The sequence below is a fragment of the Aquarana catesbeiana genome, linkage group LG01 (assembly GCF_042186555.1).
Source record: "Aquarana catesbeiana isolate 2022-GZ linkage group LG01, ASM4218655v1, whole genome shotgun sequence".
NCBI classification, from domain to species: Eukaryota; Metazoa; Chordata; class Amphibia; order Anura; family Ranidae; genus Aquarana; species Aquarana catesbeiana.
Genome location: NC_133324.1, coordinates 40,162,915 through 40,184,501, shown reverse-complemented (window position 1 = coordinate 40,184,501; position 21,587 = coordinate 40,162,915). Strand labels below are relative to the sequence as shown.

General features: G+C 43.4%; 1 protein-coding gene across 1 annotated transcript in view; it reads left to right on the top strand.

The window, feature by feature from the left end:
* The first annotated feature begins 1,524 nt into the window (after window positions 1–1,524).
* The window catches only part of LOC141129130 (vomeronasal type-2 receptor 26-like), a 216,830-nt gene continuing 196,767 nt past the window's right edge, over window positions 1,525–21,587 (top strand). Inside the window, exon 1 of the mRNA XM_073617334.1 lies at window positions 1,525–1,742. Coding sequence (XP_073473435.1) covers window positions 1,525–1,742 — 218 coding nt within the window. The remainder of the gene's footprint in view (window positions 1,743–21,587) is intronic.

The following is a 21,587-nucleotide window of genomic DNA, read 5'->3' as shown; positions in this document are numbered from 1 at the left end:
ACTTTTACTAACACGAGAATAGCAAAAGGAGCCCAAACGGTGCTGCGCTTGGTTCTGAACTGCCCTTTTATAGTCTCGTCGTACGTGGTGTACGTGACCGCGTTCTATATTACTGTTAGTAACTACTACAAGACTGTTGCCATAGGAGACGGCGGTCCTACCTATACAGATGTGGCATCCATCTAGGGGCCTTTCTCTGTATATCCGTCTTCCTATAGAAGTTTCTGAGTCTGCCAATTATCATTGCATCTACTTAAGCGTGTCCTGGTCCTAACCCTCTCTCCCACAGTTCTGTTCAAGAGACAATAAATCTCTTTGCATTCAAAAAGTGACTGGCGCCCACCCTTTCATCTTGAATTACACCCACCATGCCTTGCAACTCACTCTACACAGAAGGATGTCAGCTGCCCCTAAATCTTTAGGCCTCAAGGGACTCAGGACTTTGGTACATTTAGAAAGTTTGAAGACCCCTGTTCTAGAGGGATTCCGCAGGTATGGTATATGCATCGGTACATTGGTCCAAGCTGCCATACCTGGAATTCTTCTTTAAGGACTCATATCAAACAGTACTTGGGATACTAAGTGACTGTTTTTCTCCTCCATAAGGGTGCATATCAGTAATTTTTTGGATTACACAAAGTTCAAGCCAGTGCTATTATTTTGCACAAAAAGGTCATTCCCTGTCTTCTTTCAGCATGTGAGATGCCATAAGGTAGCAGGAGGAAAAGAGAGGAATAAGAAGTGGAAGAGTGTTGGGGTGCTGAAGGTTGGGAGGAGTGTTGAAGCACTGGCAACAGCAGGAAATATAGTGGGACATTTCAAGGGAGATGTGTCACCCCTTCTCAATACGAGGGGAACATTTTGGTAGATCTACTCCCACCATTCCAGAAGGAGCCAAGTAGAAGGATAGCTGTAGGAAAAGAAAAACACAAAATCATTACTATTTAATGAGTGTAAATACAGAAGACATAGAGAAGTAAGTATTCACACACTTGAAAGTGTTTGAAGGCAATGGCTAACTCAAAGGTAAGTAACAATGTGCTTCTTTTTACAGGCCGTGCTTAGTTTACAGGGTCACTTTAAGATAATAAAACAGTCATATAGAACAGTTATGTGCATTGTTATTGTAAGTGGAAGAATCGTTATAATATTTCCTGGTACTGCCTGGGTATTTCAATTGTATGATTTATTCAGCATGCAGAATATTTAGCACTGATCCTTGCTGAATAGAGTTTATGTTAAAATTATTTCTTGTCTTGGTTTAAAGTTGTTAAAATAAGATGAATAATAGAGGAGTAAATGTAACCACTCACAAATAAACTACCTCTACAAACAACTAATAGTAGAAAGAAGATGATATCAGTATATTGAGAACAAAGAGAGATGTATGGTACTAAACTGTATAAAAAGAGGGAGAGAGAAGCCATCTCATTGTATTGTCTTTGTGATACCCATGCTGCAGAGGTCTGTGTCACAATGGAGAATTATAGACTCTAATTAAAGAAGAACCCAGTGATTGGAGCTATGGTCATATCATATACCTACATCTTCCAGTTCTGTGTGATCCTGCAATGTATGACACTCTGGAGATCAGGAATGCTGAGTCCGGCCTGTACCCTTCATTTTACTGATGTATTTGATGAATTCCAATATTTTCAGGATGGAGATTTGATCATTGGAGGAGTGTTCACTGTGAGGTCAAAAAAAGATAGCCTCAATTCACCAGAAGAAAAGATGTACAGGTATGTAACATTCTTGCTAGCAAGGGCGGCCCCAGACATTTTTTTGGGGGGTTGGTATGTGGTGCTGAAAGTATTAGTGGGGTAGCTAATGTGGCGCACTATGCACACCGCCTGTCGCGCTCATGTGGGCCTGGCCAAAAAGTGGGTGTGACCAGAGGTGGTGTGGCCAAAAAGTGGGTGTTTTTACATGATCTCCCCCATTGTATAGATGAAATAGGGCCTTGGGGCACACTAAAGAGATTGTTGGAGTAAAATAAGCCCAACTTGGATCAGCAATGATATCCTCCAGCAAGTGTCAGGGTCAGCAATAACCCCAGCAAGTGTAAAGGCCAGAACAGAATAATAATTTACCCCCGGCATGGATCAAAATTAAACACCTAGCCTGGCAAAATAATTAGCCCCAAGCACAAAACAATAATTAACCCCACATGGCACAATAATGAACCATCAGCATGGCAAAATAATATACCCCCAGCACTGTACAACAATTAACCTCCAACAATGCACAATAATTAACCCCTTAGCATGGCACAATTATTAAATCCCAGCATGGCACAGTGACTCCCAGCACATCAATAAACCGTCAGGTTTGTGCATTATTAACCACCAGAACTACACTATATTTACCCCCAAAATTAAATATTTAATTAGCCCCAAGGGATATAGCAACCAGTGTGCTCCCTTCAGTATGAGGTGGGACAGTGAGCAGTACCTTGTAGTGTAGAAAATGTACTGATGGAGAACATTTTTATTGACAGCCTGAATTATGACAGAAACTCCTATTATAAACTCAGACAATCCATATTTAAGTAGTATAAACATATATAAACATTAACGATAACTAGATAATGATAATCTGCTGGCTTTACAATGAAACATTCCAAACAGAGTGACAAAATGTGAGCATTACTAGGATAAAAGACCTGGGGCACCCTGGGATGAAACAGAAAAACAGTTCTGCGGTGTGCGTAGCACACCACATTGATCAGTATGCATGACCAGATTTTGGCTAACAGTGGGAGGGGATTAAAAGGGGATCAATAAACAGTTGCTATATACACTGCACACATATAATGGTCCTTGTACCCACAAGATATTCTTAACTACTGTACCACAACTGACAGCCTCCCAGACACAAATAAACCTCAGGATAAAGGAGATCATTTAAAAAAAAATTAAACCTCTCCATTGCATATGCTTTCGCACACACAAAAATGACTGACTGACTGATGTGGTGGAAATTATAAGCTTCTCCTATAAGCAATTAATTCCGTGCACTAATAAGCACAATCATAGCTCTCTGGTATAATGCTTGGAAAGCGCTCTTCTTTATCACCAAGTAACACAGACAGACGCTGGTATCATGCTGAGCTTAGCAAAAGTCTGCAATAGAATGATCTACTGCTTTTATTCATACTGTAAACATGAATAACAAAGGAATGTGGTGGCTTCAGAATCAGCCAAATAGACACTTCTATTCTTTCAAAAGAACCAATCACACACATGTATACATTCATATAGAATTCCAGTAGTGACGCGAGCAGATGGTCATGTGCAGAGCCATGCGGTCAGCTTATCGTGAGACACACCGGGGGTAATTTACTATAGCGCCGTGGTGCTAATTAGCGCTAATTACTGCAAATTAGCCCTAATTAGCACAAATCGTGCAAATTAGCGCTAAAACGGTATTCACTATAGCGCTGGTAAAAAAAATACTCCCAAAATCGAATTTACTATAGTTCCCTGAAAACATATAGTGCCCAAACCCTTACTCTACTAAAAACCTGGAGTAGTGCACATGGAAATAATGTTTAGAGCATGATAAAATTGCCTAAATGGTACTAAAATATGTGGTATATTGTTTAATAGGGATGGGCCGAACACCCCCCTGTTTGGTTCGCATCCAGAACATGCGAACAGGCAAAAAATTTGTTCGAACGCGCAAACACCTTTAAAGTCTATGGGACACGAACATGAAAAATCAAAAGTGCAAATTTTAAAGGTTAATATGCAAGTTATTGTCATAAAAGTTTTTGGGGACCCGGGGCCTGCCCCAGGGGACATGTATCAATGCAAAAAAAAGTTTTAAAAACGGCCGTTTTTTCGGGAGCAGTGATTTTAATAATGCTTACAGTGAAACAATAAAAGTGAAATATTCCTTTAAATTTCGTACCTGGGGGTGTCTATAATATGCCTGTAAAGTAGTGCATGTTTCCCGTGTTTATAACAGTCCGAGAGCAAAATGACATTTCTAAAAGAAAAAAAGTAATTTAAAAGTACTAGCACTAGTGTCGGCTATTAATGAATTGTCGGTCTCAACAATACACATAAAAGTCATTGAAAAATTTTTAAAAAATGCGTGTGGGTCCCCCAAAATTCCATTACCAGACCCTTCAGGTCTGGTATGGATATTAAGGGGAACTCCGTGCCAAAATTTAAAAAAATGGTGTGGGTTTCCACAGGAGACGGCTTGGGACAAGTCCTTTATTAAAAATAATAAAATAAAAAAGAGATTCCAGCGATGTAATCCAATAAATCCATGCTCCTACTCCAGCGATGTAATCCAATTCTCAATCTCCAACAAATGGATGATCTCCAGCGACACCAGTGAGGAACACGCACAGGATCCTGCACCCAACCAATGACACGGCGCTAGCTTGAAAGCTCTTATGTAGCTAAGGGCAGGGCCACCCGTCACATGACCCCATCCCCCTCTGACAAGGGGAAATGCGAATCCTGCATTGCATCAGAGGGGGCGGGGTCACCCGTACACGTCACTGGGAAACCCCGGCATCCTCCCCATGTTGAGGGCATGTGGCCTGGTATGGTTAAGGAGGGGGGGCGCCTCTCTCTTCCCCCCCTCTTTTCCTGCAGCCTGCCAGGTTGCGTGCTCGGATAAGGGTCTGGTGTGGATTTTTGGGGGGAACCCCACGCCATTTTTTTTTAAATTTTGGCAGGGAGTTCCCCTTAATATCCATACCAGACCTGAAGGGCCTGGTAATGGAATTTTGGGGGACTCACACGCATTTTTTTTTATTTTACAATGACTTTCAATTACTTTTATGTGTATTGTCGGGACCGACCAGTCATTAATAGCCAGCACTAGCGCTAGTACTTTTAAATGACTTTTTTTTCCTTTAGAAATGTCATTTTGCTCTTGGACTGTTATAAGTATGGGAAACATGCGCTACTTTACAGGCATACTATAGACAACCCCCAGGTATGAAATTTAAAGGAATATTTCACTTTTTTGTTTCACTTTAAGCATTATTAAAATCATTTCTCTCGAAAAAACGTCAGTTTTTTAAAACTTTTTTTTGTATTGATCCATGTCCCCTGGGGCAGGACGGGGTCCCCAAACACTTTTTATGACAATAACTTGCATATTAACCTTTAAAATTAGCACTTTAGATTTCTCCCATAGACTTTTAAAGGGTGTTCCGTGGCTTTTTGAATTTGCTGCGAACACCCCAAATTTTCTGCTGTTTGACGAATGAGCGCACAGCCAATGTTCGAGTCTAACTCAGGTTTGACTTGAACAGATATCCCATCCCTATTGTTTAAAGATTATCTGCTTTTAAACTGTGTGAAAAAGTGATTTCTACACTGAAATATCTTTAAAAGTCTGAGAAGAGATAAATTCACAGTTTTTGTACAACAAGGTGCCAACACAACTGAGCATGCTCAGATCTGCAAATAGCTCTCATTTTAGCTCCAAAGTATTTTTTACAGGGCGCTTTAGTAAATACCAAAAATGAGCGCTGTGTTAAAGAGCATTTTTTGGGAGTGAAAATCGGCACTATTATTGTCCAATGCAAGTTTTAGCCATTGATTCTAATGGTACACTTGTAACTTCCCCAAATAAATCCTTTTAATGTTGAGATGAAATGTATCTTTCTCTGAAATAAATTTTACTTTGCAACATTGTTGACTCTACTTAATCTATTTTGTTTTTAAGAATGCTAGAATGTGGAATGTTTTGATGTTTTGGTAAAATATTTGTTTCTCTGTCACTCTCAATTGTTACTCTCCATCTCAAAACAATCTTTATCCAAACTCACACAGGTGTCTTTACAATCCACAAACAATACCATTGCTGATGCAAATTTAAAATAAGTCACATTTTTTTGTGCTTTTTATTATTTCCAAATAATCATAATTTGAGCCCAAAAAATGTGATATGTGTACCAACATCAGAAATCAAAATATAATTCCCAAAAAACTGAGGGTAATATCACTATTCTACACTCACCCACAAGGAACCATCAAATATCACACATTAGTGTGTATTTATGTGTAGGAGATACTCACATGTGGCAGCTCTGTAGCTTAGAGGTTAGAACTTCTGCTTATGTATCCCTGGGTGTCTGGGTTTGAGTCCCAAACATGCCACTTCATGTAGGGAAGTTGTCTCATCTCCCAAGACCTTAAACTATGTCTAAATGTAGTATTTATGTGTAGGAGGGTTCCACCACCATTGTAAATCATGCCAGATACACTATCTAGCCAAAAGTATTGGGAAGTCTGCCTTTACACACACATTAACTTTAATGGCAGCCCAGTCTTAGTCTGTAGGGTTAAAATTTGATTTGGCCCACAGCTTCTGGGAAGGCTAGGAAGGTTGTCCACAAGGTTTAATGTGTCTATGGGAATGTTTGACCATTCTTCCAGAAGTGCAGGCCAGGCACTGATGTTGGTAGAAAAGGTCTGGCTCGCAATCTCTGCTCTAATTCAGCCAAAAGCTGTTCTATCGGGTTGAGGTCAGGACTCGGTGCAGGCCAGTCAAGTTCCTCCACCCCAAACTCGATCATCCATGTCTTTATGGACCTTGCTTTGTACACTGGTGTGCAGTCATGTTGGAACAGGAAGGGGCCATCCCCAAACTTCCCACAAAGTTAGGAGCATGACATTTTCAAATATGTCTTGGTATTCTGATGCCTTAAGAGTTCCCTTCGCTGGAACTAAGAGGCCAAGCCTAACCCCTGGAAAAACAATCCCACATCATAATCCCCCCTCCACCAAATGATTTGGACCAGTGCACAAAGCAAGGTCCATAAAGACATGGATGGGTGATTTTGGGGTGGAGGAACTTGACTGGCCTGCACAGAGTCCTGACCACAACACAACAGAACACCTTGAGGATGAATTAGAGTGGAGACTGTAAGCCAGGCCTTCTCATCCAACATCAGTGCCTGACCTCACAAATACACTTGAAAGAATGGTCAAACATTCCCATAGACATACTCCTAAACCTTGTGGACAGCATTCCTAGAAGAGTTGAAGCTGTTATAGCTGAAAAGGGTGGGCCAAATGAATTTTGAACCCTACGGAACAAAGACTGTGATGCCATTACAGTTTATGTGCGTTTAAAGGCAGGCGTCCCAAAATTTAGGCTATTATATATTATATTATATATAATATAATATAATATTATATTGCTTGTGACACTGAGCATGGCTATGGACTTAGGGCTGGTTCACACCACAGAAATACTGCCAATGTGTGTGAGGCTGCCTTCTGCCTAAGTGGGTAGCAATTCTGTCTAATAGCACTGGGGTTGCTGGTTCAATTCCCCAGTGAAGTTTATTTGTTCTACCTGTGTGGATTTCTCACCACAATTTGAAGACATGCTGGCATCCTATTTGTCTCCTGTCGAAATAGTCTCTAATGTAAGAAAGTTAGTTTTGGACTTTAGATTGGAAGCTCATTGCAGCCAGGGACTGATGTTAATGTTTGTTAGCACTAATCATGCCCAGGGACTTGGACATTTAAAATTGTACGGTTTACACTGCACAAGTACATATGCTTAGAAAACTGTTGCTTTGTTTATGTGAATGCAAATGGACTTCGATCTTTGGCCTGTAGTTGGAGATTTGAAGCACATAGCCAAGGGCTAACAGTATTATAGTATTATGTGTTCCTGCTCATCAGGTGCAATCACTTTAAACATACATGAAGAGACAGACTGAAAGATACTGGTGGGTGTGTACTTCTATTGGGCATGTGTCAGTGTGCTAACAATACAGCCCATCTTATATAAAGGGCTGCAGTAGGGAGGTTTGTTTGGCCTGAGAAGGCCAGGTTTTTTGCTATGATTTGTAGGGAAGAAGGAATGATATTGTGCATATTGACAAACGCCCAACTAGAGCTGTTTGCTGAAATTCTTGTGCATTTTTTCAATCAAAAGTGGGTTTTTGGCCATGCTGTCAATGTTGTGTGTATTGTTCTTGTCTAACCATGCAAACATGGTTTGTGAGCATGTGCTGACTTTCTACTCTTTGATCCCATTGCTTAATCATGCACACAGAAACGCAGCTTCCAGTAGAACATACTCACCAATGTATGTATGTGTGTGGAATGTGGGCTGATGGTGGGTGTTCTATTTTGAATATGTGCCTTTTTTAATATTACGTTGGAATGCTTTTGTAAGAATAATGACTTAAGTATGTTTCTATAATCTTGCAGATAAAAATGTGATGTGTTGCCCATTATACACGGAAAGTAAAGCTGTGTCCACTCTAAGTTTTAGACAAACTTTAGATTGTAAGCTCCTATGCTAAATGTAGCACCATATATCCTGTAGAAATTTTTTTGAAGCTAGTAAATGAATGTACATAATTTTGTTTCTGCTGGCAAAATAAAAGTACATTATTGAGCTTTTTTGTTGTGTCTTTTTTTTCTCTTTTCTTCTTCTTTTTAATTAGTTTTGGGGAAGTGCAATATCTTTTCTATCTTATCATTTCTATATGTATTTGTGCACCAAAAAAAAAAAAACGAATCTCTTTAGCACACCTGCAAGTAAATGATAAATGTAGAATCTTTATATATAACAGCTGTGGAGAATTGCAGGTAATGAATTCAGGTGGTGGATAGGCAGTGTACCAAAAGTAGTTTATGTACTCATTTTTGGTGACTTTGGGGTGCAAATTTTATTGACATTAGTGCAGAAACCTGCACAGATGTCTCTGAAATTTCCCCCGCAGTCTGGACTGGCATGCAGGAATGAATTTGTGTGAGTTCAGCTGAACTGGCACAATTTCCTCCTACTGTCAGTGTGAACCAGGGCTCAAACTGCACCTTTGTAATTCTTATCAAACTCCCTTAAGTCTACCTTCAAATATCATATGTAGAAATACAGATTTGAATATCTGCAAATAAACAAAAATAAAAAAATTCTTATCACGGTTGCAATCCAAAGAGTGTGGTTTCATCTTCTGACCCGGAAATGAGTCATTGTAATCACCTGGAAGTCCCTGTGCTGGTCAGGATCTCCATCTAGGTGGACATAGTGAGGTCCCTCTTTAGCAAAGAGGAGGTGCTGCTCATTTGCCGGGTAAGTGTAGGATATGTACTTACTCCATATGGAGGTGGGGTTCATCGATTTGTTTGGCATCACCACACATTTGCTTCTGGCTCATGTGCACACATCACTTCCTGCATTTGTTCTGCTGATGTAAATCAGTAAGGACTATGAAAATATAAATGAGAGCTCCTTTCTACTAAAATATATATGACTTGTTTCACAGTTGGGCAACTTTTCCAGCAAATTTGGGCCTCCCAGTTGCATGACAATACCCCATGATTCTCAATGATAACCATTCATATCTGTGCTACTTCAAGTAGCAACTACTTCAAAGCAGTCCCTGTACTACTTTGGTGTGACTTTCATAAGACTTGAGGTACATAAGGCGCAATATTAGACCGGCATTCCCAGAAGTTAGGGCCAAGTTGCAGCAGCAAAGTGGCAGAAAAGTAGTGTGACTTTCAGGTTGCAGCAGTGTGAATGAGATTCATGGATAATACCTTTGAATTAGGCACTATTCTCACTTGTGCATCCTGCAAGTAGGTCAAATTCATCCCTGCACTACTTTGGTTTGACTTTGATGTAACTTGAGGTCCATATATCACAAGTTTACACAGGCATTGGTCGCACAAGTGCAAATGGGGCCTAATTCAAAGGTGTTATCAATGAATCTCATTAGGTTCCTTTCACACTTGGCCGACTTTTCATACAACTTGAGATCCATAAGGCCCCTTTCACACTTGTGCGACCTGAAAGTCTGCAAATTTTGTATCGCTTTTTGCCGCACATTTGATGTGATTTGAAGCAATGCCAGTGTAATCTTGAGGTCTATGGACGCAAGAGTCGCAGGACAAGTTGGACAAGTGTGAAAGGGGCCTTAGGACTGGTTCACACTGCTGTGCTGTCCGACATCGAATGTGATTTGCCCCACACCGAAAATCACATGCGATGTCTGTGTGATGCAAACTTTGCATCGCATTCGGACCAAACTCGCACAGGACCCTGATTGCATGGGTGTTATCTGAATTTGATTGCATGGGTGTTATCTGAATTTGCAGTTTGCTCTGTGATATGCAAACTGATTTGGTGGTGTCATTAGCTTTCTACTGACACTTCCAACAGTTCACATATGGCAGTGTGAACTGCCTGCGAGTTGTATGCGATGTGGGAACCCGCACTGGATTCGCAGGGTACCCACATCGCTCCAGTGTGAACTGGCTCTGACCCTAGGTTCACACCCATGCATTTTTTAGTGTGTTTTGCAGTTTGCAGAAACACACAACAGTCCATTTAACATGCTTTCCTATGGCACTAGTTCACACCTATGCATTTTGTGGCCAGTGCGTTTTTGGAAATGGTCGGGGACTTTTTTCACGCAATTTGTGGGTAATAGATTTCAATCGAACCGCACCAGAAACACAACTGTTGTGTTTGTGATGCGTTTTTTAATGTTTTTTGCGGTTGTGATTTTAACACTGTATATACCTGGTTGCTAACTGGGGGGCTGGGAAGCCAGCCGCCGCATCTTTACAAAATAAAAAAAATGGCTTGGGGTTCCCCCAGGTCTATACCAGGCCCTTCAGGTCTAGTATGAACCCAGGCGGACCCCCACACCAAAAGTAAAAAAAAAAATTGCCTGGGGTGCCCCCCCAAAATCCATACCAGACCCTTATCCAAGCACGCAACCTGGCAGGCCACAGGAGAAGAGGGGGGGTGATAGACGGCACTCCCTCCTGACCTGTACCAGGCCACATGCCCTCAACATGGGGAGGGTGCTTTGGGGTCCCCGCTAAAACACCTTGTCCCCATGTTGATGGGGACAAAGGCCTCATCCTCACAACCCTTGCCCGGTGGTTGTGGGGGTCTGCGGGGGGGCTTATCAGAATCTGGAAGCCCACTTTAACAAGGGGGCTCCCAGATCCCGCCCCCCCATGTGAATGGGTATCAGGTATATTGTACCCCTACACATTCACCAAAAAAAGCAGTGAAATGTGAACAATAGCCAGTTTTTGACAATTCCTTAATTGCAAAATAGCTCTGAGTGGTCTTCTCCCCCGAGCCGTGTCTCCCACCATCATCTTCTCCTGGTGCTGTCTCTCTTTCCGCCATCTTCTGTCGCCATCTCATGTCACCGTCTTTCCCGCCACCGCCTACTTCCGCTGCTGCCGTGTTCTTCCTCGCTGCCGTCTTCCTCCGTTGTGTTGTCCTCCGGCTGTCTGGCGTCTCTTACACAGCCATGGGGCATGAACATCCGTTGATGTCACATGCAGAGCCCGCCCTCTTTTTTTCTGGAAAAAAGGGGACGGGCTTTCCATGTGACATCAATGGATGCTCACGTGTGTAAGAGACGCCAGACAGCGGGGGACAACACAATGGAGGAAGACGGCGGCGAGGAAGAATACAGCAGCGGAAGAAGTAGGAGGTGGCAGGAGAGACAGCAACAGAAGATGGCAGCAAGAGAGACAGCACCAGGAGAAGATGACGGCGGGAGAAGACCACTCAGAGCTATTTTACAATAAAGGAATTGTCAAAAACCGGCTATTGTTTTTATTCACATTTCACTTTCACTTTTTTGGTGAATGGGTAGGGGTACAATGTACCCGATACCCATTCACATAGGGGATGAGGCCCTTGTCCCCATCAACATGGGGACAAGGTGTTTTGGGGGGGACCCCAAAGCACCCTCCCCATGTTGAGGGCATGTGGCCTGCTATGGTTGGGGGGGCAGTCTCTCGTCCCCCCTCTTTTCCTGAGGCCTGCCAGGTTGTGTGCTCAGATAAGGGTCTTGTATGGATTTTGGAGGGGACCCCTCCCACGCCATTTTTTTGTCAAATTTTGGTGCAGGGTTCCCCTTAATATCCATACCAGACCTGAAGGTCTGTTTTTATTTTGATGCGGGGTTCCCCTTAATATTCATACCAGACCCAAAGGGCTTGTTAATGGACTGCGGGGGGGACTCACGCCATTTTTTTTTCAATGATTTTTATCTATATAGCCACGATCCGACAATACATTACAGCCCCAAGCCGTTTTAAAAGACATTTTTTTCCTTTAGAAATGTCTTTTTGCTGCAGTACTGTTCTAAACATGGGAAATATGCGCTACTTTACATACTAAGGACACCCCCAGGCACTATATTTAAAGGAATATTTCATTTTTATTGTTTCGCTTTAAGAATTATTAAAATCACTGCTCCTGAAAAAAACGTCCATTTTTAAAACTTTTTTTTGCATTGATACATGTCCCTTAGGACAGGACCCGGGTCCCCATATACTTTTTATGGCAATAACTTGCATATAAGCCTTTAAAATTAGCACTTTAGATTTTTCATGTTCGTGTTCCATAGACTTTAACAGTGTTTGCACAAATTTTTGGTCTGTTCGCAAGTTCTGGTGCGAACTGAACTGGGGGTGTTCGGCTCAATAGCCAATGGCACATGAGCATGGTTGGTACCATAATATTAATGCCTCAATTGCAAAACATTATTGTATAGAATGAAAAGAATCAAACATTAAAAATAGTATTTTCTATGTATGGTTGTGCTCAGCTCCATAATGTAGTGGTATGCCCTGCTACCTTCAAAGGTTTAAGCTATGGGTTTGAATCCCACCAATGGTATCACCTCCTGAAAATGTTTATTGTGCTCAGCAGCATAATTAGTGAATGCACATTAGTTTGGTTTATTCCATCATTTTAACTTTTAACTCATTTCAAATGCATGCAATGGTATGTAATTATTCAATAATATGGTGTGGAATTCCAAAAATCCAGCTATTCAAAAATCAAGGAAAAAACAGTGTAGGATCCCCCCAGTGCATACCAGGCCCTTCAGATGTGGTATGGACTTTAAGGGGTATGCTGCGCCAAAGTAAATAAAAAAAGGCATAGGGGTCCCCCCAAAATCCATACCAGACCATTATCCGAGCACGCAACAGGAAAGGTCAGGAAAGAGGGTGACGAGCAAGCCATACCAGGCCACATGCCCTCAACATGGGGAGGGTGCTTTGGGGTCCATCAAGTCCAACCCATGTGTGTGATTATGTGTCAGTATTACATTATATATCCCTGTATGTTGCGGTCATTCAGTAAAAAACCCTCAACGTAGTTTAAGGTTAAACCTCTTTTCTTCTAATTTTAATGAGTGGCCACGAGTCTTGTTAAACTCTCTTCTGTGAAAAAGTTTTAGCCCTATTGTGGGGTCACCAGTACAATATCTGTATATTGAAATCATATCCCCTCTCAAGCGTCTCTTCTCCAGAGAGAATAAGTTCAGTGCTCGCAACCTTTCCTCATAACTAAGATCCTCCAGACCCTTTATTAGCTTTGTTGCCCTTCTTTGTACTCGCTCCATTTCCAGTACATCCTTCCTGAGGACTGGTGCCCAGAACTGGACAGTATACACCAGGTGCGGCCGGACCAGAGCCTTGTAGAGTGGGAGAATTATCGTTTTTATCTCTGGAGTTGATCCCCTTTTTAATGCATGCCAATATTCTGTTTGCTTTGTTAGCAGCAGCTTGGCATTGCATGCCATTGCTGAGCCTATCATCTACTAGGACCCCCAGGTCCTTTTCCATCCTAGATTCCCCCAGAGGTTCTCCCCCCAATGTATAGATTGCATTCATATTTTTGCCACCCAAATGCATTATTTTACATTTTTCTACATTGAACCTCATTTGCCATGTAGTCACCCACCCCATTAATTTGTTCAGGTCTTTTTGCAAGGTTTCCACACCTTGCGGAGAAGTTATTTCCCTGCTTAGCTTAGTATCGTCTGCAAATACAGAGATTGAACTGTTTATCCCATCCTCCAGGTAGTTTATGAACAAATTAAATAGTATTGGTCCCAGCACAGAACCCTGGGGAACCCCACTACCCACACCTGACCATTCTGAGTACTCCCCATTTATCACCACCCTCTGAACTCGCCCTTGTAGCCAGTTTTCAATCCATGTACTCACCCTATGGTCCATGCCAACGGACCTTATTTTGTACAGTAAACCTTTATGGGGAACTGTGTCAAATGCTTTTGCAAAATCCAGATACACCACGTCTACGGGCCTTCCTTTATCTAGCTGGCAACTCACCTCCTCATAGAAGGTTAATAGATTGGTTTGGCAAGAACGATTCTTCATGAATCCATGCTGATTACTGCTAATGATACCGTTCTTATTACTAAAATCTTGTATATAGTCCCTTATCATCCCCTCCAAGAGTTTACATACTATTGATGTTAGGCTAACTGGTCTGTAATTCCCAGGGATGTATTTTGGGCCCTTTTTAAATATTGGTGTTACATTGGCTTTTCTCCAATCAGCTGGTAACATTCCAGTCAGTAGTCTATCTGTAAAAATTAGGAACAACGGTCTGGCAATCACTTGACTGAGTTCCCTAAGTACCCTCGGATGCAAGCCATCTGGTCCCAGTGATTTATTAATGTTAAGTTTCTCAAGTCTAATTTTAATTCTGTCCTCTGTTAACCATGGAGGTGCTTCCTGTATTGTGTCATGAGGATAAACACTGCAGTTTTGGTTAGTGAAGCCCCCCGATTCACTTGTGAAGACTGAGGAGAAGAATAAATTCAATACCTTCACCATCTCCCCATCCTTTGTAACCAGATGTCCTTCCTCGTTCTTTATGGGGCCAATTTGGTCTGTCCTCCCTTTTTTACTGTTTATATACTTAAAGAATTTCTTGGGATTTTTTTTGCTCTCCCTCGCTATGTGTCTTTCATGTTCTATCTTAGCTGTCCTAATTGCACCCTTACATTTCTTGTTGCATTCTTTATAAAGTCTGAATGCTGAGGATGATCCCTCAACCGTGTATTTTTTGAAGGCCTTCTCCTTTGCTTTTATATCAATTTTTACATTGGAGTTAAGCCATCCAGGACTTTTGTTCGCTCTTTTAAATTTATTACCCAATGGGATACATTGGCGAATGCCCTTATTTAATATGCTCTTAAAGCAAACCCATCTCTCCTCCGTATTCTTTGTTCCTAATATTTTATCCCAATTTATGCCTTTTAGCAAGGTTTGTAGTTTAGGGAAGTTGGCTCTTTTTAAATTCAGTGTCTTTGTATTCCCTTTATGTTTCCTATTTGTGTGATTTATACTGAAACTAAATGACCTGTGATCACTGTTACCTAAATTGCCCCGTATTTCCACATCAGTGATCAGGTCTGTATTGTTGGTAATCAGTAGATCCAGTAATGTTTTATTTCTAGTTGGTGCGTCTACCATCTGACCCATAAAATTGTCCTGCAAGACATTAAGGAACTGGCGAGCCTTAAATGAATGCGCGGTTCCCTCCGCCCATTCTATGTCTGGATAATTAAAATCCCCCATTATGATAACACTTCCCATCCTTGCTGCTAATCCAAATTGTGATAGGAGATCCGTCTCCACTTCCTCCCTCAGGTTAGGGGGCTTATAGCATACTCCCAGTATTATTTTTCCCTTAGCTTCATCCCTTTGGAGCTCTACCCATAAGGATTCCACCTCCTCTCTAGCTCCCTCAGTGATGTCATCTCTCACATTCAGTTGTACATTATTCTTGATATATAGGCATACCCCTCCCCCTTTTTTACCCTCTCTATCCTTGCGGTATAGGGTATACCCTTGAATGTTTGCCAGCCAATCATGAGAGCTGTTGAACCAGGTCTCTGAAATTCCCACAAAATCCAAATCCTCCTCGTACAACAGTATCTCTAGTTCACCCATCTTGTCCGCCATGCTCCTGGCATTGGTGAACATGCCACATAGTTTAGACCGGTTGCATATTGTCCTTGTATTGGGTTTTTCAAGATTGCAACTAGGACTTGCTACTATACTCACCTTGTGTTTTTGTGCTTTAGTTAATCTACCACTAATGCCCCCAATACTACCCTCTGGAATATCTTCCACGCTGGCTATCTCTGCCTCTGGACCCTCCCCCCATCGCCTAGTTTAAAAACCCCTCTAACTTTTTGGCCATCTTCATTCCCAGCAGATCTGCACCCTCCTGATTTAGGTGCAGTCCGTCCCTTCTATAGTACTGGTTACCGACTGAGAAGTCGGCCAAGTCCTCCAGGAACCCAAACCCCTCCTTACTACACCAGCTCTTCAGCCACTTGTTTACTTTCCTAATCTCCCTCTGCCTTTCTGGTGTGGCTCGATGTACCGGTAGTATTCCTGAGAATATTACCTTGGAGGTCTTTTTTCTCAATTTAGCTCCTAAGTCCCTAAAATCATTCTTTAGGACACTCCATCTGTCTCTGACTTTGTCACTGGTGCCAACGTGGACCGTGACAGCCGGGTCTTCCCCAGCCCCTCCCAGTAATCTGTCCACAAGATCCGTGATGTTCCAAACCCGAGCGCCCGGTAGACAACATACTGTTCAGCACTTCAGGTCTTGGTTACAGATTGCCCTCTCTGTCCTTCTAAGAATTGAGTCCCCTACCAACAGATCCTGTCTTTCCTTTCCCTTCGCTGCCCCCCCACTCTCACTGGAGGAGCTCTTCCCCCGGCAGCTAGGAGAGTCCCTTAGCTCCAGCAGTGCTGGTCCCTGACTGGTTTCACCAATGTCACTCAATAGAGCGTACTTATTGGGATGCTCCAGTCCTGGATCGGCCTCCCTGGCACTTCCCCCTCTACCCCTCCTGACTGTCACCCATCTACTCTTTGCTAGTGCCTGCACCTCTTTGTCTCCACCCGCCTCTGTGCTGGCCCCAGCTGGCACCTGCCATGTACGTTCCTGGCTCTCCTTTAGTATGGAGGGACTTCTCAGTGCTGACAGTTGCTTCCCCAGATTCAGAACATGGGCTTCCAGGGAAACAATGTGCTTACATTTTGCACAGCAGTATTCGCCCTCAATCGGATGATCAAGGAACGCATATATGCAGCAAGATGTACAAAGAGTCACCTCTCCACACCCGCCGGGCATCGTACCTATTAAATTTAGTGAGGATTGGGGATTTTACCCTGTTCAAATTACCTAACAGCTAGCTTCCTGGCACTAATACTCAAGACAATACACAGGTACTCAAGACAATACACAGGTACACACAGACCTACGTGCACTCGCAATACACAAGTATACAGTACATAATACACAAGTACTAATGATCCACACACTACTCAGACAACACTCAGGTACTTACACTACACAGGTACTATGACCCCTGTTATAACCTCCTGTTTTAAACTCTGGTTTTTAACTCACCACTTAGACCAGTTCCACTTACACAGAGTTCCAGCAGGCTCACAATGAGCAGGCTCACTTATGAGTTATATAGCCCTCAAGCACCTGTGAGTAATTAACCACTCCCCTTAATTGTTAGTCTGAAACCAAAGAAGAAAAAAAAAAAAAGCTATTTAAAAAAGTGACAGAAAAAAGGTGATTGAAAAGCTAAAAGGAAAAGCCCCAAAAATGCAATCCAGCAAACAAAAAGTAAGACTTGTTCATGCTCCCTCTGGTTTTTAACTCACCACTTAGACCAGTTCCACTTACACAGAGTTCCAGCAGGCTCACAATGATGGGGACAAGGGCCTCATCCCCCACAACCCTTGCCCGGTGGTTGTGAGGGTCTGCGGACGGGGGCTTATCGGAATCTGGAAGCCCCCTTTAATAAGGGGGTCCCCAGATCCCACCCCCCTCCTTATGTGAATGAGTATCGGTTACATTGTACCCCTACGCATTCACCAAAAAAAGTAGTGAAATGTGACAAAAGACAATAGCCGGTTTTTGACAATTCCTTTATTAAAAATCTCTTCTTCTTTCCCCTGCTTCTTCCTCCATCTTCCTTCAGTTTTCTTCTTCTTCCCCTGCTTCTTTCTCCATCTTCCTCCACTTCTTTCTCTGGTCTTCTCAATCATCCTCCGGCTTTCTCTTCCTCCTCCGGTCTTTCTCAACCGCCGCTTCCGCCACCGACCTGCTGAACATAAAAAAATTAACCCCCTCCGATGCTGCGGCCAGCCAATCTGTCCACTTCCATAGCACATATATCATATATATATAACATAACTGATGTCAGCAGGAGACCCCCGTCCCCTTGTGACATCACTGACCCATTATGCCCCGAGTGGTGAAGTCACAAGGGGCGAGATCTCCGTGTGATGTCATCTGCAGCATCGGAGGAGGTTCATTTTTTTGAATTTTCAGTGGGAGTGGTGGAGGAGAAAGACCGGAGGATGGACCGGGGGAAGAAGGAGCCAGAGGTAGATGGAGAAGACCGGAGGAAGAAGTGGGGGAAGAAAAAGCTGGAGGAAAAAGGATTAAACTGAAGGAAGACCGGAGGAAGATGGAGGAAGAAGCAGAGGGGAAAGAAGAAGAAATTTTTAATAAAGCAATTGTCAAAAACTGGCTATTGTCTTTTGTCACATTTCAGTAAAGCAAACAGATCTGCCGTGTCCATGAGAAAGGTTTCAACAGCCAATGGTCTTCCACCAAAGACTGTATGTGTGAATACACTCGCATGAGCGTATTACAGCAAAACTGACACTGGGGGACATCTGACAACATACATTAAAAAAAAATTTCCATAACAGTCCCTCCTCTTTGTCATATGCTCCCATGTGTCCCTCAATGAATCTTGATCTTCTTTAGGGATGAGCCGAACACCCCCCGGTTCGGTCCGCACCAGAACCTGCGAACGGACTGAAAGTTCGCACGAACGTTAGAACCCCATTGACGTATATGGGACTCGAACGTTCGAAATCAAAAGTGCTCATTTTAAAAACGAATTTGCATGGTATTGTCCTAAAAAGGGTTTGGGGACCCGGGTCCTACCCCAGGGGACATGTATCAATGCAAAAAAAACTTTTAAAAATGGCCGTTTTTTCGGGAGCAGTGATTTTAATGATGCTTAAAGTAAAAAAAAAAAGTGAAATATTCCTTTAAATATCGTACCTGAGGGGTGTCTATAGTATGCCTGTAAAGTGACGCATGTTTCCCGTGTTTAGAACAGTCCCTGCACCAAATGTCATTTTTAAAGGAAAAAATCTCATTTAAAACTGCTTGCGGGTTTAATGTAATGTCGGGTCCTGGCAATATGGATGAAAATCAGTGAGACAAACGGCATGGGTACCCCCCAGTCCATTACCAGGCCCTTTGGGTCTTGTATGGATATTAAGGGGAACCCCGCACCCAAATTAAAATAAGGAAAGGTGTGGGGCTATCAGGCCCTATATACTCTGAACAGCAGTATACAGGCGGTGCAAACAAGACAGGGACTGTAGGTTTGTTGTTAAGTAGAATCTCTTTGTAATTTTGAACGGGTACATTTTTAACGTGTTTAGCTCCAGCCAAAAAATCTTTTTTAAGCTTTTTGGAAAACATAGGGAAGGGTTATCACCCCTGTGACATTTGTTTTGCTGTCTTTCCTCCTCTTCAGAAGATTTCACCTCACTTTTTGTCCCAATGGATTGGAAAGCATCAGTGGAAAGGAGAAAGGTTTTTCCCATATTAACTCTTACAGGAGAGAATTTCCCTTCCTAGGGGTAGATTTCATCTCACTTCCTATTGTCTCCTTCCGTTTGCAAGTAGGAGTCGTTTGTAAGTTAGTTGTTTGAAAGTAGGGTCCTGCCCTATATACTCAGCAGAAATTTGGGCCTTAGGTGTTGCTGTGGCCACAACACTGTAAGCCCTCACAGGGCCCTGCTGTGAAATATTAGATCAAGAATTGTAATTACATGCCCCTGTTGAACAGGAGCTGAAAAATTAGGCCTTAGGCACTGGTGCTGGTGCCACAACACTGCAACCCCTCACAGACACTCTAGTTGGAACGCAGGAACGAGCCCTGCTGCAAAGTATTGCATCAAAAATTGTAATTACACGCCCCTGTTAAACAGGGGCAGAAAAAATGGGCTTTAGGCACTGGTGCTGGTGCCACAACACTGCAACCCCTCACAGACACTCTAGTTGGAATGCAGGAACGAGCCCTGCTGCAAAGTATTACATCAAAAATTGTAATTACACGCCCCTGTTAAACAGGGGCTGAAAAATTGTGCCTTAGGCACTGGTGGTGGCGCTCAGAATCAAAAATGTTCTTACAAGCTATCAGCGTGATGATTGAGGAGGAAGAGGATAATTACTCAGGGATAGTCACTCAGCATCAGCATAGGCAGTCTTTGAAGGGATCTGAGATTTCAAAAAAAATTATTCGGTTACATCAGCATCAGGTGCTTGGTAGCTGGTGGTGATCCAAGACTGATTCATTTTTATGAAGGTCAGTCGATCGACCGAGTCAGTGGACAGACGCACCCTGTGATCGGTTACCACGCCTCCAGCAGCACTGAATGTGCGTTCCGAAAGAACGCTGGATGCAGGACAGGCCAGTAGCTCAATTGCATACTGTACAAGCTCTGGCCAGTGATCCATCCTCAAGACCCAGTAACCCAGAGGATTTTCGGTGGGAAAGGTGTCCAAGTCTGATCTTGCCCCTAGGTATTCCTGCACCATGTAAAACAGACGCTAGCGATGGTTGCTGGAACCGTTCATACCTTGGGCCTGCGGACCAAAAAATTGTCTGAACGCATCGGTCAGACGGCCACCATCTCCACCGCTCCTTCTTTGACTGACTGAAGCCTCAGCAACACGTTGTCCAGAAAGAGGAGTTTGTAACCTCCCAGTCTCTGGGAACGCGTTGCACAGACCTTTCTGCAAGGCCTCCCAAAGATGTTTCATCCTCTGCTCCCTCTGCGATGGCAAGATAAGGTCCGCAACCTTACCCTTGTAACGTGGATAAAGGAGGGTTGCCAGCCAGTATTGGTCCTTCTCCTTGATACCATGAATACGAGGATCCTTACGCAGGCTTTGCAGGATCAGGGAGGCCATGCAGCGTAGGTTTGCTGAGGCATTCGGTCAGGAGTCCTCTGGGTCACTAAGGACGACATGGTCCGCAGCCACCTCCTCCCAGCCACGTACAAGTCCATGTGTTTCTTGGGACTGATCCCTTAAAGACTGCTGCTGATGCTGAGTGCCAGGCTCCACCTCCATACTGACACAATCTTCCTCCTCCTCCTCCTCCTCGTCCTCTTCCTGTGTGATCGGCGGGCACGCAGGAACACTGTCTGGATAAAGGGGGCCTTGAGAGCTAAGGAAGTCCTCCTCTTCCTGCCTCTGTTCTGCCTCAAGTGCCCTGTCCATTATTCCACGCAGCGTGTGCTCCAACAGGTGGACAAGGGGGACAGTGTCACTGATGCATGCACTGTCACTACTCACCATCCTCGTGGCCTCCTCAAATGGTGACAGGACAGTGCATGCATCCCTGATCATGGCCCACTGGCGTTGGGAAAAAAAACAAGCTCCCCTGACCCTGTCCTGGTGCCATAGTCGCACAGGTACTCATTGATGGCCCTCTGCTGCGTGTGCAGCCGCTGCAGCATGGCCAACGTTGAGTTCCACCTGGTGGGCATGTCACAGATTAGGTGGTTCTTGGGCAGGTTAAACTCCTTTTGGAGGTCCGTCAGCCGAGCACTGGCATTATATGACCGGCGGAAATGCACACAGACTTTCCTGGCCTGCCTCAGGACATCCTGTAAGCCCGGGTACCTGCCCAAGAACCGCTG